Source organism: Mastigoproctus giganteus, chromosome 5 (genome assembly GCF_048544385.1).
Source record: "Mastigoproctus giganteus isolate SK-2022 chromosome 5, ASM4854438v1, whole genome shotgun sequence".
NCBI classification, from domain to species: domain Eukaryota; kingdom Metazoa; phylum Arthropoda; class Arachnida; order Uropygi; family Thelyphonidae; genus Mastigoproctus; species Mastigoproctus giganteus.
In genome coordinates, this window is record NC_143579.1 from 148,086,556 (window position 1) to 148,111,646 (window position 25,091).

At 37.2% G+C, this 25,091-nt stretch overlaps 1 protein-coding gene across 1 annotated transcript in view; it reads left to right on the forward strand.

The window, feature by feature from the left end:
* Nucleotides 1-24,857, forward strand: part of LOC150085758 (uncharacterized) — a 321,980-nt gene extending 297,123 nt beyond the window's left edge. Inside the window, exons 9-10 of the mRNA XM_090374684.1 lie at nt 7,300-7,363; nt 24,795-24,857. Of these exons, the coding sequence (XP_090230810.1) occupies nt 7,300-7,363; nt 24,795-24,857 (127 nt within the window). The remainder of the gene's footprint in view (nt 1-7,299; nt 7,364-24,794) is intronic.
* The last annotated feature ends 234 nt before the right edge of the window (nt 24,858-25,091 follow it).

Sequence of the window (25,091 nt, forward strand, 5' to 3'; positions counted from 1 at the left end):
AGGGGTTTTTGATGAGCCAAGAGAAAGAAAGTCATCAACATCCACAGACAGTGAGATGGTTGCAAAGGTTGAGCAGCTGGTGCTGCTCAACCTTTGCAACCATCATTTTGTCACAAATGCAGTGGGAATTAGTTATGGTTCTGCCCACAGTGTTTTACATGACCAACTACACATGACTAAGGTCTCCGCAAGATGGGTTCTAAGATTGCTGACACCTTTGCAGCAGCAATATAAAATGCAATGTTCTCACCAACTGTTTGATTTGTGTGCGGCTCTGAACTACTGAGCACCCACCCTATTCTCCTGACCCAGTACTGTCGGTCTTCTTGTTTCAAGAAATGAAGAAACCATTGCATGGACGCTGCTTTGGTCTCAGGAAGTTATCAATGAAATGGAATCGTGGTTTCAGGCAAAAAGTACAACTTCTATGATCATGGCATTAAACAACTGATCCATAGATAGGATAAATGTGTTACTATACATGGAGAGTACATAGAAAAGGATTAAAGTTCCTGTGAAGTTTCACCTTTCTCTGGCTATTATTTTTAGGTGAGGGTATGAACTTTTTGATACCCCTCATCAGTAGCATACTTATGGGGGGGGGTGCAGAGGGAAGCAAATCCTCCCCTGCAACATTTTTGCCTTAAATGGCACCTATGGAAGGGTGCACAATTTCTTTCTATCTGTTGTGGCTGGTAATCTCCAGCTTCAATGATATCAGCATGTGTTTTCGGAAATTCTTCAGCAGCAATGCCGGTGGCACTTGGTACTTCACCTTGATGTTATGTAGATTTGCATGAGCTTTGAACTGAACCCTAAAAAAATCGTTATCTATGAAAGTTAGTAACTCAAAAGTTTGCAACTAGAGGACTGCCTTTATTTATAAACACTACTCTTCAAATCACACAAAAATTGATTTAAACTTTTCTTAAAAAATATTCCAATAGATGGCATTAATTTAACTTCAAAAATCAGTAAAGGTTTTTTCGAAACAAACTTTAGCATGAATGTTGTAAAAAAATTTTAAACAAGAATTAACAAGATGAGCAATAAAAAAAAAAAAAAGCTATCTGGATGGGATAGAATAAAGCTAAAGGAACAGGAAAAAAACTGAAAAGAAGCAGCTAAATATCAGCGCTTAGACACCTTCTTTCATCCCACTAAAGTCATGGAATAAGAAATCAATAGAAATGAGAGGAGAAAGATATACAAACTACAGATGAAGCCAATCACATTGATGAAAGTATTTCAACAAATTCTAGTGATTAAAATGACAGTAACAGTGTTGACATTTGGAATTATACTCTGGTAAGAAGTGATGAAAAATCACTATCAATAGCTGACATTGATATTTCTCATACAGAGCATCAAGCAGTGAACTTGTTAATATTGAAGTAGATAATCCGACAGACCATTTGTTTTGCGATAAACCAATCACACCATCTCTTGTGTAAGTACTTTTAAATGCAGACCTTGCTAGCCAGGTCTCAAGGACAATTTTCCAAAGGATGCAGCTGGTTGCCATTTTGTACCATAGTGGCATCAGAAAAAGCATTAGAAAAGTGGCCATGAAAGTGTCAGGCAGTGGCTTATCTATTCATCAAGAGCTAATGCTATGTTTTGCTTTTATTGCTGGTAGTTTAAAACTCCTCAAATATGTTGGATCCTTGGGGTAACCCAAAAGTTGGTTGTAAAAATTTTGTCAAGGGAGTATACACAAAATGGAAAAACAGGAACAAAGTGATACACACAAAGGAAAGCAGAAAAGGATTTATTTTTAACACGATTTCGCTTATTCCATGATCAAACTATCTTTGCCAATCTCATGACAGCAAAGAAGAAAGAAATAGAAAAGAACAGACTGATTTTAACAAGTATCATTGATGCAGTTCTGTTTTTGGCAAAACAAGGCTTAGCATTTCATGGTCATCGCGAATACAGAGGCTTAAGTGGCCCAAGTGCAAACGAGGGGAATTTCTTAGAGCTCATCAAGCTACTAGCTAAACATGACACATTACATAGTCAGTATATGTTCCCAGAGCCCAAATATACAAAATGATTTGATACTCGCTCTGGCAGCTGAACTCATAAAACTGATAGTGAATGAAGTCCAAACCAAATACTCTTCTGTTATAATTGATTCAACAATTGATGTAAGGCAGACTGATCAGTTTTCCTTCTCACTTCGATATGTGACAGAAACAGGTGATATTGCGAAGCGCTTTGTTCAATTTCTTGAACTGTCTGGGGCAATTGCCGAAGTCTTCTTTAGTGTTCTTCTTGCTGCTTTAAATGAGCTAGGGCTATCAATCACAGTGTATTATGGCCAGGCATATGATGGAGCTGGCACTATGGCTGATCAAATATCAGGTCTTCAAACAAAGTAAAATAAATTGCCCCTCATGCACTTTATATGCATTGCTGCGCTCATAATTTAAATCTTATCTTAGGTGACTCAGTAAATTGCAATGTTCACAGTCGGTTTTACTTTGAAACTCTAGAAAGCTTGTACACCACTTATTTTTCTGGAAGTTCGCCTTGTCTATCTGTGCTTCGGGAGGAACAACATAGCCAATTAGTCTTTTGCATTAACATTAGAGATACTATCTGATACTAGATATGCATCCAGGAAATCTGCGATAGAGGCAGTTGTGCAAAGCCTATGCTATTGATGTTGCCCTGCAACGAATATTAGATGGGGATATTAACAGCAGCTTGCTGAGGCAAAGGGCATTCTTACAGCAGTGAAAACATACGAATTTGTGATTTTTCTTATAGCATGGAAAGACATCCTATTGCAGCCCGTCTGCACTGCAGACGGGCTGCAAGAGTAGCTCATGGTGTCTTATCAATGATATACAGGAATTTTTCTAGCAGGGATAGGGAGGTGATTATTCCCTTGTATAAGGCAATGGTCAGACCGCACCTAGAGTACTGTATACAGGTCTGGAGGCCTCATTTCAAGAAGGATGTAGAGCTGCTGGAATGAGTACAGAGAAGGGCAACAAGGTTAGTGAACGGAACGAAGGGAAGAAAGGCTTCATCATCATCATCATCAGCCATTTTCAATCCACTGCAGGATGAAGGCCTCTCCAGCAACTTTCCAGTTCCTTCTGTTTTGAGCACTGGCCATCCATTTACTACTCAAAAACTCATGAATTTCATCTATCCATCTCTGCCTTTGTCTTCCAGGTTTTCTTCTAGCTCCTCTTGGGTACCATTCTGTTATTTTCTTAGTCCATATGTCATCATGTCTTCGAGCTATGTGTCCTGCCCAAGACCATTTTAGTTCTTTAGTTTTGATAAGAATGTCCTTTACTTGAGTTTGCTGCCTAATCCATGTGTTTCTCTTCTTATCTAACGGTCTGATTCCCAATATAATTCGTTCCATTCTTCGCTGTGTGCCCAAGTTTCACTTCCATAAGTACTGGTGGGGAGTATACATTGATTCATTATTTTACGTTTCAGACAAACTGGGATATTGCTCTTCAGTATGTGACTATATTTCCTGAATGCTATCCATAGAAAGGCTTAAGTTTTGCAAATTACAGTGTCTGGAGACTAGGCACCGACGAGGTGATCTGATAGAGGTGTACAAAGCCTTGAATGGTTTGAGCATGCTCAATGCTGATGGGATAATGCCTCTTGCTCAGAATAATCACCTGAGAGGGCATAAATTCAAATTGAGGAAAGACTCAATTGAGGAATGTGTGGAAATTTGCCTTTAGCCAGCGGGTAGTTGGTTGGGGGAACAGACTTCCATCCCTTGTTGTGGAAGTTGATAGCCTAAATAAATTTAAGGCTCAGCTGGACAGGTATTTCGAACGAACGGAGGGGTGAAGCGGAAGGTTTTTTTTTTTTTTGGCTGATGCTGCATAAGCTTGCTTTCTTGCATCATATGCCTCTACTAATGCTAATGCTATTGTCATGGTTGGGGAACAAAATATTAGCAATTCCAGAAGATGCCTGTGGGAATACATCGAGGAGGCATATTTCAGAGGATATGCATCAGAATGGCAGTAAGCATCATCATTTCCCAATTATTAGTTCAGTCCCTAAACTTTCTGATCACATTTTATATACCTTGGTATTTTCTGTTAATTATTTAAGATCCTTTTCTTGATGATATACAGTAGAATTTCAAAGTAATGCCACCTTCAGGGATTCAAGGTGCTGTTATTTTGATTTTTCTGTTGTCTAGAAAGTTTTATTTTTAATGTATTTAATGCAGAAATAATGAGGCAAGTTTAGTCTGCGCAGGTAGCACAGTGGTATCATCACCGTCCTCCCCACACCAGGTGGAAAAGGTCCAGGTTCGAATCCCGTCAATGACACGAGGAACTTTTATAGGCTTTTCTCACTCCATGGGTGAGTTAGTGAGTTTCAGGCGTAGGTAGCAAGGTTTTCCCCCCAGAAACTGGGGATTTTCATCCAGCAAAACAGGCAAATTGAGCAGAAAACACATAATTTGCAGACACAATACACATGATTATATGAATTAACATTCCGGATGACCCTAATGAAATAGTTTGGATTATATTGAGTTTGTCACTAAGCTTTAATGTTTTTCTTATTTTCTTCTCTGTGTGAGGGTCATCTTTAGGAGCCATAGTGAGGGGTTTTTAATTTAAAATAAATGTAAAACAGCAGTATAATCCATAATATCAGTACATAATTCATTTTGAAAATGGCGAATGTAAACAAATACAGTAATCATGTGACTTGCTGTTTTCTTTTTTCGGCACTGGAAGACATCTGTGCTCTATGTATACATTCGATTTAAATGTGCCTTTATTCTGAATGTGCCATTATTTCAACAGTCTGCTATAGTTAATTATGTAATTTTGTGACATTCCTCTTCAATTAGATTAATCACACAGGATTTCTCCGGGACACACATCCAAGCATTATGAGACTTTTTCTTCACTGTAATTGTAGCATTCAAAAAATTCACAGACAGTTATGAGCATTCTTCATGTTAATAGGATTGGCATCCCATTAAGAGGTGATCTTGATGCTAAGCTAAAAGATATTGTAAATGTTAATGTATCTGTCATTGTAAATATCTGTAACTTTTGAATTTTATGAAATGCATACAAAGAGAGATTATTCCAGAGTGGGTGGAGAAGAATAAATGAAGAATTAAAATAAGGGTGGTAAGTTTTGATGAGTAAATGCTGGCCAGTTGCTGCATGATCTGGGACATCAGAATACAGTCAGTCCTCATATAACAAGGTAGTTGTGTTCCTAGAAACCCTTGTTCAATATAAATAACAGGCCTTATGGGAAAAATAGGGTTAGGTACCGACCACCCAAGGTTGAAACACATTTGTAACCAAAACATTACCAAACGCAATAAATAATCGTAATAAAATACATAAGTGATTTTATTACGATTTTTACGTAATAAAATATTGCTAATGCTTTTGCTTTTATTGTAAGCAAACTCATTCCTGTTTGATCTTCCCAAATGGATAACATATGTTCCATCTCTTCCAATTCTTTGTGTCCTGATCTAATTGTCTTTTGTTACACTTTGAGTTGTTCCTGCTATAAAAGTTGCTTTTATTTTCTCTGCATTCTTTCTGATTGTTCTCAGATGTTACATTATGTTATTTCCTAACCTAACCTTAAACATAGACAAAGTTAGGAAATAAGGTTTCCTAACTTTGTCTATCACGTCGGCATGTCAATCAATATATCGCTCTCTACTTCTACTGCCACTACTGATAACATGCCTTTTGTTTACTGAGAATGCAGGGAGAAACTGCGGTAGCAGCAAACTAGTTTGTCCAGCAAGTGTCCTGTAGTTTGCTGTGGTTCTCGTGTTGACTTTCTTTACCCTAGCCACTTTTCTTTTTCTCTCTGAACTTGCAATATCTTCACCATCACGCTTCCTTTTCACACTGTTTTCAAGAATTTTATTCATTTTTAGGGAATAAAGCACAATTACAGTATAAAAAGAACAAAAATGAGGAGGCACGATTGATATACACACAAACAAAGCAGTAAGTGCCACGTTCAGCTGTTGTAATTCTGCCACATTCAATTGCCATTTATTGTGAATGCAAAGCCAAATCGTGCATAAGCAAATTCAGTTTGTGTTATATGATATCATTCCCCTATTTATAAATCATGTATGATTGAATTTGTGTAGTGTAAATGCATGTTATACAAGGACTGACTGTACTATAAATATGAATGCTTTTTGAAAGTCTGAATGCACTTTGGAAACTAGAAGAAATGGATTTAAAAACTAAGAAGGTGAAAATATAACAAGGTATGCAATTAATATAAGAAAGATAATATCTTCATAGTTATGTAATGCAGCATTAATGCTTTTTTTTAGTAAATTTTGTGTAATAAGGAAATCTTTAATATAAAAAGATATATGATCTTTCTGGATGGATGCTGATAGTTGGAAATAGTAGTAGTAGAGACATATAATGCGAGAAAGCAAGCTTATGTAGCATAAGCCAAAAAAAAACCATTTCACAAAACATCCATTCTCTCTAAAAGTATGTCCAGTTCCTCCTTGAATTTATTTAAGCTATCAACTACCCGCTGGCTAAAGGCAAATTTCCATGCATCTATTCTACAGCTGTCTTTCCTCAATTTGAATTTATGACCCCTCAGGTTCGTAATCTGAACAAAAGGAAGAATCCCATCAGAATTATGCCTACTCAACCCATTCAAGGCCTTATACACCTCAATCAGATTACTCGCAGGTGCCTAGTCTCTATATGCTGCAATTTGCAGAACTTAAGCCTTTTTTTATAAGAGCAACCTTTCGTTCCCCTCACCAATCTTGTTGCCCTTCTCTGTACTCGCTGGTGCCTCCGTAGCCAGGTGGGCAGGAGCAGCAGTGCATAGCACACGCTTCTTGATTAGACTGGGATTCGAACCCGTGACCACCAAATACGGAGGATGCGGAAAGGTCAGGAAATGACCACCGCATATCCCTGGAGCAATATGGCCTTAGTCACTAATGCTCCTAAAAACCAAATAACAACAACTGTACTCGCTCTAGCAACTCTACATCCTTCCTAAAATGAGGCCTCTAGACCTGTACACAGTACTCAAGGCATGGCCTGACAATTGCCTTATACAAAGGGATAATCACCTCCTTTTTCCTAATAGCAAAATTCCTGTATATCGTTTAAATACAGTAAAACTAATAAAATATGAATAAAACTAATAGATTATAAATTTAATTATACAAATGTATATATCTGAGATACTGTTTCATATGTTGTATAGACTTTAAGCTACAATTTTTCTCCTTTCTTTCCATTATAGGGTTGAAATAGCCACACTAGAAACTTGTCAGACACTTCTCCCAGCATTGTATGGCACTTTCAAGGTAAAAATACTGTTGCAGAATATCACTAAATATTGTGTAAGGTAAATTCAATAGAAACCATTTGGAGCATTGGCATTCAAGAATATTCCATCATCCCATGCCATCAGTAGAGACAACTGCAGTGTCCCTATGTGTGGAGTACTTAAAGCAGCATAAGATTGGCTTCTTATGTGGCAACTTCTGTGGAAGATCATAGCCTACCAGATTCCACCACCATTCAAGCAGAACTGTTATGCAGTTGTTTAGTTCAGTGGATGGCAATAGCAGAAATTATAGTGTGTTAGATCCCAGTGCACAAAGACAATACCAGCATGCTGGTCTTCTTGATTCTGGCAGAATCTCTGATAATATCTAAATTAATAATGGATCTGATATGTGTAGTGGAATCTCAGTTGCTGAGCCAGTGGGATTCACCACAGGAAGATGCAGTTAACTGAAGATTTCTACAGGCAATAAAGGAATCTATAAAGTCATCAATAAAAAATGCAACAATTTCAAACACATTTTTTAATATATTGGGCTAGTATTGGTGGGTTTGGTGTCATTAAACTTGTATAATATGGGAGTTTCTTATATCTAAATTACCATGATTATTTCCTTTTGGGAATTCCTTAAGTTTACGGGAATAATCCACATACTGTTCAAGAACTGATAGGTGAATTTGCAGCTGCTATGGAGGACATCTCTGAAGAGACACTTCCTGCAGTTATGGTAAAATTTAATCAACATCTGCAATGGCTTTAGATGCAAGGGATCACATATTGGACATGAAGGTGAAGAGGCCTCTTGTTCCGGGTTCCATATTGATAGAGAAATATATAATGTCCATCCAGAAAACAGTAACTAAAAGTTTATTGAGAACTAAATAGGATAAGACAAGTACAAAATAATAAAATAGAACAAACAATAAAATAATATATTGGACATTTTTTTTTTTTTTTTTTTGCTTGAATAACAAATTTTCATGTCTTAGGTGTTCAGTGGCACTAAACTCACCAATGCCAACACAAATAAAAAAAAAAAAGATTTGAAACTACTGTATATTTTGTTGATAAAGCTCTAAATATATTTGTATATAAACTCCAACTTGGCTCATCATAAGTGGCCAACAAGATTTGTTTGTATTTTCACTATGATTATTATTGAAAGATTGTTAATTCTTCAACTGTATATTATATTTATACTATGTGCCAACAGACTTCTGTCATTCGGGAACTTGGGTGCCACAAAGTGCATGACCATTCAGTGGCAAGCCTTACAGTGCAAACAAAAATGGCATTTATGTAATTATACTGCACAGGTTAGGGTCTTGAAATGAAAAGTGTCATTACTGAGTTCAAGAGTGCCAGTGCTTTGCAGAAATGTGTGTGTGTGAAAAGTGGTGGTTGCCATCTTATTACCAAAGATCAATGCTAATTTAGCCTGAAGTTGTCATCACTGCTCAGTGATAGAAAGAAACACTGCAGTGCCTTCATAATTATTAGTAAATCTTTGTGGAAGCTCCCAGAAGTAATCATCTGCCTTATAACAAGGCTCATTTTTATGTGGTTAAATCGATCAAGAGGATCTCTTGATTACATGGACTGCAGTAAGAAATGTTGCACCATTTCCCCTTACAACTGGAACTCTCACGCTGCAGTTTACATATTTTTACACATTTTTAGCACAAAGAGGTGCTGAAACTCAGCAGGATGTTCCATGATGGTCAGTTCCAACAGCAATTGTTGGAATTCTATGAGGAAGGTGTACTGCATTTATTAGAATAATGGGATGCATGTCTGAACAGTAATAGTACATTTGTGTGATTCAACATCAGATTAAGGCAAGTTTCCTTAAACAGGTTTCTTTTGACTGTACCTTTCACTTTCTTCACTGAGTTATATTATGATATTTGCATTTCCCAGTGCAGATATTATAAAAATCTGAATTTCCTAATAAATCTATGAACTGCTACAAAATATGCATACTTTCTGCTAGTTATTTTATTCTTTTATCTACAAAGTTCATTGATGCATAAGTATCTGTTTCTAGTTATGCAAAATGTGACTTATTCTCAAAAGTTCAAGTATTACATACTAAAATCAACTCATAATGATTTTCAAACCATTAAAAATCACAAGAACCTGTCAGGTGGCCAGTCACTATGTTTTTAACTATTCAGATTTTTGCTTGAAGAGTGACATTGGATTGGATAGGCACATGTTGACACTGTTACAAAATTTTCAGTTATGTTTTTGCTGTTAAATCAAGATTATTTGGTTTCCTGTTCTCGCTTATTATACAAATGTTTACAGTGTTATATGAGTTGTTTAATAAAGATTTATTATTTTTCTGACAAAAAAAAAAGACTAGAAACTTAAAACGCGATATTTACTCAAGATGCCTACTACTCTGTGAGTAAATGACTATATACAAAGTTTCGAATTGTGTGTTTGTTTATAGGTCAGTGTGCATGCTTACTTACTAGATCACTTATAGGAGTTGTTTTTGAAAGATTTGTTATTGCTTTTCCGTGAAACACAATATTCATCTGTCCATTAGAAGGTAAAAATGTGCATAATTTTCAAATTTCCCTTGTATCGTAACACACCAAATTTTAAATAAATCTGAAAATGGAAATAACTAATAGTATTGAATATATCATCATCATCAATCCACTGCAGGATGAAGGCCTCTCCAGCAACTTTCCAATTCCTTCTGTTTTGTGCAATGGCCATCCACTTAATACCCACGAAGTTGTGAATTTCATCTGTCCATCTCCATCGTTGTCTTCCAGGTCTTCTTCTAGCTCCTCTTGGGTACCATTCTGTTATTTTCTTAGACCATCTGTCATCAAGCTATGTGTCGTTTATTTGTGTTTTCTGCCTAATTCATGTGTTTCTCTTCTTATCTAATAGTCTGATTCCTAATACAATTCGTTCCATTCTTCGTTGTGTAGTTTTCAGCTTCTCTTCCATTCTTTCGGTGAGTGCCCAAGTTTCACTTCCATAAATCATAGGATTTATGGAAGTATACATTGGTTCATTATTTTACATTTCAGACAAATTGGGATATTGCTCCTCAGTATGTGACTATATTTCCTTAATGTTATCCATCCAAAATTTATTCTGCTCTTGAGTTCCGGCCATTTATCATTATTACAGCTAATGACTTGTCCCAGATAAGTATATGAGTATCCACTTTTTTGATTACTGCTCCTTCAGTGATTATACCTTTCTGTGGCTTACTTGTTCATCATTACTTTTGTTTTAGCATATTCATCTTTAGTCCGAAATCCTTACTAACTCTGCATAACTTATTAAGATTTTCACTAATTCTTTGGGATTGTGGCTTATGATTACAATGTCATCAGCAAATCGTAAATATTTTAGGTACTCTCCATTCACATAGACTCCTTTCTGCCACAAGTCTAATCTTCTGAAAGCTTCCTCGAGGGCAACAGTAAACGGCTTCGGAGATATTGTGTCTCCTTGTCAAACTCCTTTCTCGATTTTAAATTTGCTACTGTCTTTGTCTAGTCTAATAAAGGAGGTAGCGTTCTCATATATTTTCTTCAAAATCATAATATAATGGGGTATCTATGCCTTGTCTTTCCAGTGCCTGAAACATTGCCTTATGCTGTATGGAGTAAAATGCCAGGCATAATAGTGTTTTATATTCATTTGCTTTCTCCATTAGCTGTGATATTATGTGAAGGTTGATGCATAGTTGAGAATCCTGTCCTAAAGCTAGCTTGCTCTTTCAGTTGATTCTCATCAAGTATTCTTTCTAATATGTTAGTAATGACCCTTGTGAACAACTTGTAGATGTGTGATAACAAGCTAATTGGTCTATAATTTCCAATTTCTGATTTATCTCCTTTCTTATGTAGCAAATCTGATTGCATTATTCCACTCCTTAGGTGTCATACCTTTTCTAATGCATTTTTGTAAAGAGTCTTGCCAGTTTCTGTGTCATGTCTCTTCCTCCAAATTTTAACAACTCTACAGTAACTTCATCTTCCCCCAGGATTCTTCATTTTCTTCAACACGTGTTCTACCTCATCAGGAAGGATATCGGGTATGTTATATGTGTTACTAATTTGTGATCCATCTTTCCCACTGCTGGCATCATTCCCTCACTCCTTGTATAATTCTCTATAGTAGTCTTCTGCTATTTGATGATGCCTTCTCTGCTCTTTATAAGTACACAATCCCTATGCGTCAGTTTCAGTATCATTTGTCTTTTTGTATTACTGCCCATGGCTGCTGATATAAGTCCTTTGTTTTCCCTTAATGCTTGTTCTACTTTTCTTGTGTTAAATCTTCTTCTTATGTCTTCTCTGAATCTCTTTCTAATGGCTTTGCATAACTCAATATTGGCGCACTATGGCCACAGATGCCGATACGCCTAATAAATCCCCAAACAACAAATATAACTCAGTATACTCAATTTTATCCTTGTCATTGTTTATCTTGCTCTTCATTTGTCATCTTCAGTTTATCGTGACAAGTGTTTCTTGACTAATTTTTTCTTTGGATTTCTTTTTACCTATAGGTTTCTTGGGCTTTATTACTTTCAGAAAGTTGTAGTATTCCTCGTCAATATCTTGGTCCTGAACAGTCTGCAAAAGCTCAAACCAAATACAGAGGATGCAGAAAGGTCAAGGAATGACCACCGCATATTCCTGGAGCAATACGGCCTTAGTTGCTAATGCTCCTAAAAACCAAATAACAACAACAGCAAAAGCCCAAACTTGTTCTTAAGTTCCAGTACATTCTGCTTTTTCTCTTCTGTTCATTCTGTTAATTGAATATATATGTTTTAAAGTTTTTAAGTGTGTGTGTGTGTGTGTGTATGAATTTTTAAACTGAAAAAATGGAAGAAACTTATAGAACAACATCTATATTTTATAAATATTTTTTAGATAGTACGAATATCAGAGCTGTAATAAATATTTTTTGTAATTTTCAGCAAAATTAATGATTAGTTTGGATTTTTTTTTTTTTTTTCTTTTTAAATAAAAGATGCAAAAGAAGCATTTTTTAAATATTAAATCTTTTGATTGAAATCTAAAAAGTTGCATATAACTAAGTTTTGAAAGAATTAAGAAAAGATGAAATATGGTAGTCAGAGCAGATTTCAAAAAAAAAAAAAAAAAAACTTTCTCGGAAATTAAAAAGATGTGAAACACAATTTTTTAAATAACTTTTTTTTTTATTAAGGAAAAAAAAATTACATATAGTAAATATTGCAATCCATAAAGAAAAGATTAAATATTGGAACTTTAAAGCACAATCTAAAAAAAAAAAAAAAAAAATCCAAACCTTTTCCAGAAATTAAAAAGAAAGATGATGACCTGACAGGTGACCAACTTTCTTTTTAAACAGTCTGCAAACTTAGGCATTAAGCCTGATGTCTCCATAAGTATCATAAATAAATATTGAAAACAACAATGGGCTGAGCAGAGAGTGCCCATTTATAACCACTCTGTCTTTTCCCATTCAGCCCTCCCTTTATCCATAGCAGTAACTGGTGGCCACACTGCTTCAATTTATACAGCAGTATTTTATGTGAAACAGTATCAAAGACTTTTCTGAAATCTAAGTGTATGATGTCAAGATTATTTTCTGTATCTAATCCTTGCTACAGTATCTAGTCAGATTGGTTAGACAAGATTGTGCCTTAACAACTCCATGCTGTGACTGATGTATAACTGTATTCCTCTCTAAATGGTCCTTTATTACATCTGTGGTCAGCGACTCCATTATTTTCCCTGGAACAGAAGCTTACTGGTCAATAATTACTCACTTCACCTTTTGATTCCCCCTTTGTGAATTGAGGAGACATTTGCACATTTCCAATCCATAGGGACTTTCCCTAAACCCAAGGATGCTCTCATAATTATAATTAGGGGTTTCGTCATATGAAGCCTTGTGGGGAGCTCATATATCTGAGAGAGCAGATTTTATGAATCAGGATTTGGCAGCCTTTCAAAAGTTGGATTCCTGATTCACTTTGATGTGTACACCAACTAGGTACAGATTTGTGGATTGCAGAAAGAGTTTCACTTTTGAAGTTAATCTATAACACAGGCAAATATGTCTACCTTGTTCTAACTTTCAAAGAAAATGTGCATTTCATCACATACATGTTTTGCATAAAATCAACAACAAATAATCATAATGATAATCATTAGAAAAATACAGCTTTCACTTCAAATAATATGCCAAAAATAAGTGATCCCTTCATGCTAGTACAAAATGCAAGTATGTCACAGCACATGACAATGTACCCTCAAGTATTGAATTTGTGCTTTTATACGTTTATTTTACCTTAAGTTAATTTGCATTTCTTTGACATCTGACACCTTTCCATGAGGAGCAGACTAATTCCTCTTTAAACCAGCAGGCAGTTATCATTCCAACATTCCACTACCTGGAATTATTTTCCATGTTCTTGATATTATAATGAAACCTTTCCCTTTCCTCTCTGCCAAATAATTATTTCTCTCCAGGAGGTACTCAAGGTAGCTGTATTAGAAAATGAAGCTTCAAACATACATTGAAAAACTATTAACATGTTGACACAATTTTTGTATCCCTTTATCCAAAATGTTTTCCACAACAGTCCTCAAATGATGACCAGCAGCCACTTCTTCCTCAAACATATGTGCATTGAAATTATTATCCTTCATCATTTACTTAATCTGTGATCTGGCAAAACCTTTACTCTGAGTTTATCACTACTGATCTCGAAAGAACTTTTCAGAAAGATAGCGAAAACAGTCTCCATTTTGAATCTGAAATTTTAAAATTCTTCTTGAATTCAAGTTTTTATGCAAAAGGGTCGTAGGAGCATAATTGTCTGATTAGTCACATTTTTACTCCCAGACATAAGATTTAGTTTTTTCTGACCCATACACCCCACCTCATTGATGATCAGATTTAAGTTCTGCTATCCCAACAGAGCTAAAGCAGGATTTTTTTTTTTTAACCTGATTATTGTGAAAGAAGCATTGTCAGATCACCACAATGATCCATTCATTACCAGGGTATTTCATTTTAACCAAAAAAATAAAAGGCAGCAGGAATAGAGTAATAATTTCCATTTTGTAGTAAAACTCACATTAAGTATCTTTGAGCTATCAAAAGAATCTCCATGTTGATAAATCATGAATAGCACCCAGGGGATTAGACCATATACAGTAATACCCCGACTTACGCTACCCCGACTTACGCGAACTCGGAGTTACGCGGTTCTTGATTTTTTCATTTGGCAACGCTGCCGCCCACTATCTTCAAGGTCGTTTTTCATATGTTATCGATATACGGTGCGACGGCGGAGAATGAGAGCGAAAGATGAACAAAATTCAACTTTGCTGATTTTATGTTTTTTATATCAGTGAAGGGAAAAACACATTTCACCATAATAACGTAAAAACCAACACAATTCCAGCTATCGGTATAATCGCAAATGCAATTAGATCGAGTTTACTACCAGTTTATAACAGATTTCACTAGCAGAAACGCAACTGTATTTTTATTGTTTTATGGTAGTAACCCCTAGAAATGTGAGGTGTTAATAGTGTATCTCTGCCTTTATGGTGTTGTTTATTCAGTTGCTACATGCGCGCAGCTTTGTTTATGCGTATCAAGCGTGCCTCCTCGTTTTGTAATTGCGCTTTATTCCCTAAAAATTAGTAAAATACTTAATTAAAAGGTGTGAAAAGGAGGCGTACTGGTGAAGACACTGCAGATTCAGAGAGAAAAAGAAAAGCAATTATCGATAAACAGAGGCGGACTGGGTCAAAAATTCTTACCCGGGAAAATTTATAGTGGCCTCATACTATGGTTTATGGGCAAAATCACACTGGCCCACCGGGGTTACATTGGCCCCGGTAAGGCTTATGGCCAGTCCGCCTCTGTCGATAGAGAAAAAATTATGAAATTGTGAAACGCTTTGAGCGAAATGAAAGACCACGTGATATTGCACGTGCTACAGGCCTAAATGAAGCAACGGCGAAAAGCACATGACAATTGCAAACTTGACAGGTTGAAAATTGAAAAGGGCTCAATTGTAAAGGGCTTAAAAATTTTAGAAAACAGACTCCAACGAAGAACGCGTTATAGCTACGAAGAAATTCTGCGTGAAAAAAAGGCGCTGTGTCGTCAGACGAATTTGTTAGATTTTATGAAGCCATCAACATCGAAATAACTTTTTAACGTGTCATTTGTTTTTTAATACATATTTTGTATTAATATGTATACAGAACTGCAATTTTATTAATATTTTTCTTCTAAACTAGTGTTTTTGTTAGTCCTTGGTCCCAATTGAGCAAAATTTATATGTATTTATATGCAAAGTTGTACCCCGACTTATGCGAATTCGACTTACGCGATTTTCGTTGGACCCACCTATCGCGTAACTTCGGGGTATTACTGTATAGGGCCTTCAAAATCCAGCGTTCATGATACAGAGTTACTCTGTTCTTCTATGGCTGATTACAGAATACAGAGGAACTCATTAAAGTGATGAAGCATGAACACATAAAAATTAAGATATTTTAGCAAGTCTCAATGTAAATGATATGTTTACTAACATTCTGCTCGACCAAGCTATTAATAAACTGATTATGGTTTCTTCAAGGAAAGATACAATAGCAGGTTTTGCACCTCATGGTACTGCTCTTCAGACTCATTAGACTTGATGATACAAGACATACAGAATGCCTTCATTAAAAAAAGAACTTTTGTTCAAAAAGTGCTTTGAAACTGAAAATGCATTTTGATATAGTATAGCATTATGGCATACTTTGTGTTCTGTACAAAGTTTGCCATAATCACTTTGAATGACCTTTATTCATCCAAAGCTTTATCTTCAGTAGTGTGCATTTTAAGTCCAAATATAGTCACTCTTCCACAAACCTTCATTACTGCCCATACTCTGTTTGAAATAACAGTGAACTCAATACCAAGTAATAACCAAGTTCAATTGACTACAGCCATATATGTCCATGATTTCGGTATCTCTTGACACGTACTTAGTACTTTGCATGAGTTGGAGATTGAAAAGATGAAAGAAGATATTTTTTGACATTAGACTTGAACATCTGTAGATTGTAATTTTCAGGAAATACGTATAAAGGAAGGTTGTTCCAGAAAATGGAAGTTGAATGAATAAATGAGGAAGAAGAAAAGTTTGTTCTGCGAGTTTGAAGGCGGACAGTAAAAGGATGTTGACTGGTTGCAGCACGTGTTTGGACTGCTTTAAAAGAGAGAGCAGCATTTATAGAAGCCAATTCAGAAGAATAGTTCCCATGGAATTATCTATCGAAAAGGCATGCAGCAGAAACAGGACGTCTATGGGACAGAGTGGTGAAACTCTGTTAGAGATGAGTCATTAATTAACCTAACTGCCCTCTTTTGAATGGAATCTAGAAGCCTGAGAGAGGTTTTGGGTCACAGCCCCAGATGTGGGAACAGTATTCCATGGTAAGGCAGATTTGCAATTTGTACAGAGAGAACAGCTTTTTGAAAGAAAAGGAATGCCAAGAGCAAAAGAGAGAACTCAGTTTTTTAGTTGCAGAGGAAGCAATATTTGTAATCTGCTTATGCCAAGAGAGATTAGAAGTCAGGGTAATCCTCAATAGAGAGATATGATCTTGCCTAGAAATCGGAGTGTTATCGAAGATAAGCATAGGAGCAGAAGATTCTTTTTGCAAAATATAAGATAGGACTGGGTTTTACAAGGATTGAAATCAACTAAGTTATCTTTGCCTCACTGGAGAATTACCTGGAGATCAACTTGGTGGTGGATATTTGAGAATTTGAAGCTGTTTGAGCAGGGCAAGGTTTTGCAAACTTGAAGGTGGAATGCAATGTGCCATCATCAGCAAAACTGTGGATAGGATTTCTGGTCATTGGAAGGTCATTAATATACATGAGGAGGAGAGTTGGAGAAAGAACCGAACCTTGGGGAACACCAGCATTAGTGGAGTAGTTAGAAGACAGAGAAAACTGGATGCCCAATTACAAAAAACAGTTGGCAAAACACAAGGTGGAAGCTTATTTAGAATACTTTTATGCCAAACACAATCAGAAACTGAAATAGTGACAAATGGGCCTGGAGTACTGGGGTCCATAGTTTCAAATACAGATATATACAGTTATACCCAGATATTTATTAACAAATAAAGTACAAATAAAATAAAATATAAGTACAAAAACCAGTAGCTTTCGGAACACGTGTCCCTTTATCAACTGATAAGTTAATATAAAATTTTGAATACACTACAAGCAAAGTGTGGCACGTTAATCATGCGTCATTGTTGTAGCACGGGCGTGTGCTGCCTTACGCCAGTGATCATCCATCAATAAAACGGTTGTCTCTAGGATGGGATGCAGACGCATGCCTTTCTGGCGATTTAATGCCTTAGGGTTGTTTATTATGTTTAGTGACTCTAGCCATAGGCGGTGGTGAAAGTGTCGCGCGTGGTCCACTATCTCAAAGTCGCGCATGGTCCACTATCTCAAAGTCGCGCTTGGGGTCAAGATCGTGGTTGGTAGCCCAAAAATGTTCTGCGAGCATGGACTGGTCAGTTTCGGCAAGCCGGATTGCTCTGTCGTGTTCCGTGAGGCGATCCTGGAGACGTCTCGATGTCTCACCTACGTAGCAACTGTTACAGGCCTTACAGGTGATACGGTACACTATATTGCTGCGTAAGACAGGTGTGACAGGGGTCTTCACACTGGAGACAAGTGAACGTAGGTTCCTACCGGGTAATTGTACACATTTGATGTTGTAACTTCTAAGGATCTTCGAGATACGTCCTGACACTCCTGGATAGTACAGAATGTAGGCGGACGATATGCCGACTTGCTTCGGAGGTCTTGGGTTGAATGTAAGTTCTTCTGCCTGTAACAAGCATCTGTTTAGTACATGGGATGGATAACCGCATCTGGTTAGGTCCGCCTTCACACGGGAGATCTCGTTACGTCTAACTGTGGCGGTGCTGGAATGGCTCCAGGCCCTGGAGAATAGGGTGCGGGCAGTGCTATTGAGATGGCGTGGAGCGTGGCCGGACCCATAGTTGGTGAATTGACCGCACCACATGGATTTGCGGTATACTGAGGTCTCTAGACGTGGGCCTACGCGATGCACTAGTACATCCAGAAATGGGAGCGAACCGTTCACCTCTGATTCTACGGTAAACTTGATGAAATTGGATAGGGAGTTGAGGTGTTCTAGTAGTACCATTTCAGAACCACGTGGTATTATGGTAAAAATATCGTTGACGTATCTACACCACGTTGTAATAGGGGTAGGTGGGTTCTGGTGTATCTGCTCCTCTAAATCTTCCATGGCGATGTTAGCTACTACGGAACTGACAGGGGCACCCATAGCAGTGCCATGTACTTGTTTGTAGAGTGAGTCTTCAAAGGTGAAGATGCTGCTAGAGAGGCATAAGTTGAGGGCGGTACAGATGTCATCAGTGGATAGTGACGTCCTGGATTGGAGGCTTAAGTCGCTCTCAAGGAGCCTTCTGGCGCAGTGCACGGCCTGTTGGACGGGAATCGAGGCGAATAAAGAGACCACGTCAAATGATGCCATGACAGAGTTGTCAGGAATTGAAATGTCCTTAATGACGTTAATGAATTCACTGCTGTTTTTAACGGTGTGAGATGTATTACCTATAAGAGGTGAGAGGAGGCTCGCGATGTGTTTGGACAGTTCATACGTTGGGGCACTGCAGCAAGACACTATAGGTCTGAGAGGAATACCCGGTTTATGGATCTTTGGTAATCCGTAGAATTGCGGTAGTTGGCAGCCAGTAGCAAGTAGAAGATGGTGAGTCGCGGTCGGGATCTTCTTATCTTTAAGCCATGCGTGGACAAGTTTATTAACATTTGCTTCCAGACGTTTCAAGACTTTAACGGGAGGATCAGGTAGAGGTTCATATACGTTAGGATCGAGTAATAGGGCCAAGGCTTTCTCTCGGTAGGCTGATCGGTCCAGCACAACATCGGTCCAGCACATCATCATCTTATATGATGAGAGCCTTGTCGATCAATTCGGCCCTGGAAAGATTGTGCAAGGCTCAAGGGGTAGAATTTTTTTCAGCCTGGACTGTACTTGTTAACAGGAGAGATTGCTTCTACAGGGATGGGATACACTTAAATAGAAAGGGTGCAAGAATATTTGCTGATGCTATCGAGGCAGTGTTAGGTGGGTTGGAAAACTGCTAGTTTGGGGGGATACAAAGACTAATAGTCTTTTTATCCCCCATTATAAGACATTCTGATTTACTGGCCCACTCTATTTCTCTGTACAATTGTTCATTGTACTCATTCAAGTCATTAGGCCTATAACACACTCCTACTCTTATTTTTCCTCTCTTATTTTATTTGTACTCTACTTTATTTGTACTCCTACTCTTATTTTATTTGTACTTTATTTGTTAATAAATATCTGGGTATAACTGTATATATCTGTATTAGAAACTGAAATGTTAGGAGCAACTGCTTGAGTTTCATCAAACTTTTCCATTGAATTTGACCATACATGGGTATCATAAAATAGAGTATCACCAGTGGATCAACACTGATGGAATCCATGCTGGCGATCATTGATCAGATAATCCACATGAGCTAATAATAATGGCTTCCAAATCTTAACATTGTGTTTTTATTGAAAATGAAATTTGCATCAACATCCAGACTTGAAACTAAGTAAGCAGACAATTCCTTATTGTGCCAGGCATCATGTTAGACAGCAAACTTATCTTACTTGACCACATGGCATACTTCAGAACAAATTGTGTTTAGAAACTATAAGGGACATTTCATATTGAGATCTGATCATTATACTCTGCTGCCTTATATAAGATCAGGACTCAATTATACAGCTCCCATTTATAATTCTACATGACAGAATGCCTTGAAATGACTAGATCATATATATCATAATGCACTGCATATTGTGCTATGAGCATTCCTTCACCATTCCAGAGTTTATGCAGAAGCCCACACATGTGTATTGCATCTTTGCAGAGCCATTACAAGGAACAAATTTTTGACTGTATTACATTTGACTCTATTATGTACATATTTACAGTTTACCTATACACCATGCTGCTCAAGACCAACAAGTTCTTATGACCTTTTGTGATGCTGATATTGCAAAGACAGCATAAAGTTTGCGGATTTGTGCTGTTGTGATCATGTTCAATAAGTTTGAAAATAAACTTAAGTGGTATGTTGTAGTCCAACTTCCTCCAACAGATGGTAGTACAAAGATTATCCAGTAGACTATCAGGTTACGAGTAACAACCAGTTTCATTAGTAGCATTAACTAACATTCCATGACACAATTTCCATTAGAGCAACAGATGAATATGAGGTAGTCAGTGACTCTGTTGCAACTCAAAGGAAATATTGTGCAAAAAGGGTAGGTGGAATAGGAGCAGGGTATGTCTGCCAAGGACAAAAGTTGATGACATTGTAGAATTGATATTGTCTTTTAAAGAACGAAAAAGTGATACAATCTTTGGAGTACACTTAAATAGAAAGGGTGCAAAAATATTTGCTTATGTGTGCATTGGCACTAATGACATGAAGAGTATGAGATCTGAAGACTTGTAAGAACGAGGCAATGCTGAGAAAAAGTCATGAGTTAGAGTTAAATTTGAAAATGTCTGCCCAGACACAATAGGAGGGAGTACGTGCTGAGAGCCTTGTCAGTTGAGTGAGCCTTGTCTTTGCAAAATCCCATAGAGATTTTGCAAAGGGTCAAGGATAGAATTTTTCTCAGCATGATCTGTTGTTAACATGAAAGTCTGCTTCTATAGGAATTGAGTACACCTAAATAGAAAGGGTGCAAGAATATTTGCTTTTGATACAAGTGGCAACTTAGCCACTTGTCAGCCTACAATACTCTAGGGGTGGCAAACACCCAGTCAGCCGCCCCCTGCCTCCCATCCTTTACCATGAGGAAGCACACGGGTTCTGCACAGGGCTATTGCTGGCTTTCCGGAGAATTCTTGGGAAGTGTAGATGAAACATTGAACTGAGCAAGGAGGAAAGTGTCTGGGATTATAAAAGAAAGATTCTGGAATGTTACTTAGAGACAGGGGAAACAGCAACAAATATTGTGATGAAAATCAGCAATTCAAAAGAAAAGTTGCGGTTTGCCATTCTCAGCTGTGGGCCTCCAGCATGGTGAAGCCTGTCTTACACCACCCATTTCACATACAGGAAATAAAATGTAAAGTATTACCCCATTCTTCATATTCACCAGATTTAATTCCATGTGAATGTTACCTTTTTAGCCACCAAAAGAGGCACAAAAAGGATGTCACTTCTCATCGGATGAAGGGGTCAGAATGGCAGTGTATAAATAGCTTCATCACCAACCACAAAACTTCTTTTCTAAGTGAACCCACCAGACATTAGTACAGGGTGCATTAAAGGAAGTGTGTGGAGCATAATGGCACTACATTTAAGAATGACATGCATAATTTTCATTTGAATGACCTGTGCATGTGAGGACTCCATTGTGATCAATTAAACGATGGTTACTACCTAGTATGATGAATGGCAAATTTTCAATAAGGATTCTATACCACACAGAAAACAAAAAAAAATAGTTCTCTATAGTAGGCTTCTGCTATTTGATGATGCCTTCTTTGCTCTTTATAAGTACACAATCCCTATGCGTCAGTTTCCATTAGAAGTAGAGTAAAAATTTCATGATGCAGATTGGGCCAGCCTGCCATTATGGAATTTTCACTTTGCTGCTACTTTCTACTACATCTTGTAGCCCTTGACAGGTAATGTGTATTGCTTCTGTACAAGACTCTACAGTGAGTAAATCACAAATCAGATGTTAAATGCAACAGAATTTGCCATCCCAAAAACATGAAACAGAAACCCTGATGGAACAATGACTGTAACATAGCTAAGTATGAAAAGAACAAAGTCTGGAACCTATTTAGCAAATTTCCCACAACAGTGAACCTAATTCAGGACAACAAAACTAGATAAAAAGAGAATTGTGGAAAAGATTTACTTCCACAATCCCCTCGACGTGGGCACCTGTACGTTGTGAGGGGACCTCCCAGTGATGCTGCTGGACTTCCAGACTAGCATCACTGGGATCCAACTCCCACAGCCTAGGTTCCAGGCTAACATCAATGGAATCCGGCGTTTTGCCGTGCGCTGCGACCCGTGGAAATTCGGAAAGCGGGATCATGGTGGTTGAGGGCCCCAACTTCAAACACCACTTTGGCCCCTGCTTCAACAAGATGGGTGGTCCTGGAAGGCCTGGCTAGGATCAATCAGCTAGTAGGCTCGCCTGCAAGGGTCAACCATGCCATACCCCTACTCTCATGGTCCAAGGGTCAGAATTCAAGCTGGTGGCGGTGTGGGTATGTCTGGGTAGCCCTTGCGTTCCACTCCCGAGCACATTTATTGCATGCCAAGTAGTGGGCGTCCCTTTGGGCTCCGTGGTGGGTCGTCTGTGTTTGCAGATAGGGCCCCCAACCCGGTCCCTATCTGCAAACATAGACGACGACACAGACAGCACCATTGCTACAAAGAGGCAGCAAACTGAAATACCATCAGGGCCTGTTCCAAGGTTCTTAATTATACACTCCACCAGAGAAAAACCGATTGGTGAAATGTCACCCGTCTTTATACAGAAAGGGTTAGATGGGTTAGCAGGTTCACCCAAATAAGTTAAGAGGCTCCATTCTAGGGATCTCTTTATTGAAACTAAAAATGACAGGCAGTCTGAACAGCTATTCAGAGTAACATCAATCGGAGGAATACCCATAAAAGTGACACCACACAGAACACTCAATTCATCGAGAGGTGTAATTTCAGAGTGGGACCTTCTTGACGTTACCGAGGAGGAAATCTGCTCCGAATTGAAGTCACAGTGAGTTATTGCCGTTAAGAGAATTAATGCGCGTAGGGATGGGTTAAGAGAATTAATGCGTGTAGTTTTGTTAAAACCAGAAACATTATCCTGACATTTAACTCACCTAAATATGAGTTAAATGTCATAAAACACATCATAAATAGTAAAACACATCTTGTCCTTCCTTATCATAGTAATCTTGCAGGACGATTTCGGCGAATATTTGCAGGTACAGACATCACTCTTATTTTTTCCACTTATAACAAACTCGGATCACTTTTCAATAAATATAAAGAAACACATAAATATCCAACAAGCGAAATGAATATTATTTATTTAATAAAATGTCAACACAATTGTAACGCCTGTTACATTGGTTGTACCACAACCAAATTCGGTTCAACCCAATCATCCAATACCAGAACATACTATCACTACAATAGCTGCAGAACTGGACAATCTAGCACTGAACTTACTTTACATGCCCACTCCAACCAACCATACTCCCTTAGTTGACTCAGCTATTACCATATTAAAGGTACAAAATTTTACAATTCAAGTCCTCATTATGGAATGGTTTCGTCACCACTCCGATCTAAATATTATAAATTCGAAATTCCCCTTCAATCTTTCTCTGGTTTGGAATCTCACCAATCTGAGATTCCCACAAGTAACAAAGTGCATCATGGGATTACAAAATTCTTCTTAAATACAGTACGCATTCCCTTTTCATTTAACTTGCCAACTGAAGACATTTTTTAACAAAAGTCCTTCGTTACGACTTTTGGCTTATCCACTATTTAGAATCCCGATTTAATGACAACCAAGGACGGAGTTAGTGCACTTCTACTTCCTTGCGCATATTTTAATCCCGTTTTCCATTATAATTACTATTTACCCACCCCTTAATTTAAGAACCAATCACCTTAAAGCTAGTCACCTCTTGCTATTTAAACCATAACAATCGCAGATCGATCAATGAAAAACTGAAAAATTAAGCCCTTGCTATTTTTTTGAATTTAGTCCAATAAAACAGTACTTTTAGACATACTATAACTTCTAAGTGTTAATCCTTACTTTAGAGAAATTACCAAAGCAAATTGTTCATATATTTTGTTTATTATTTTGACCTCTCTTTTTGAGGGAGCTCACAAAAAGCTCCATATTGACAAATAACTGTGCTTGCATTGTTATTTTAAGAATTTGCTTAAGTGATTTTGAACTTAAAGATAATGCATAATAGTTATGCAAGTTGTGTTATTTTCGTGATTTTTAGAATTTAGAATTACTTGTATAACTTCCTGTATATCCTAAAATTAAACTGTATCTTTGATTATATGTTATTATCAACAGTAGGCTTATGGGGGTTTTATAGAATTTTTATTTTAAAATTTTTAAAATTACTGTATTTAAAATCACTTTCAGTGGTTCAGTATTTCTAAATTATTAACAGACTTAATTTTTTATGGAAATGAGATTTTAAATTGCAAACCAGTATTTTTCCTTTTTATACTTGTCTCTTTAACTACAGGTTCCAAAAAACCACAACGATGATTTTGAAGAAGTAATTCCAGTCCTTTCCAAAGCAGGTTAGTTTCTTTTTCTTTTTTTTTTTTTTTCTGTTTTTAGTGAACTCATATAAAAAGCCCAAAATATGATATAATAATGAGTGTGATAAATATAATGTAATCCTTTTGCACATCAGTTCTGGAAGCACATGGGTCTTGTGATTAAGTGGATTCACAGCAGTGAGTTTTTGTTTAATGTTTCAGGTTACTTGTTTTTTGAAAAATTTATTATTGTTTTTCACACCATACAGGGATAAAAA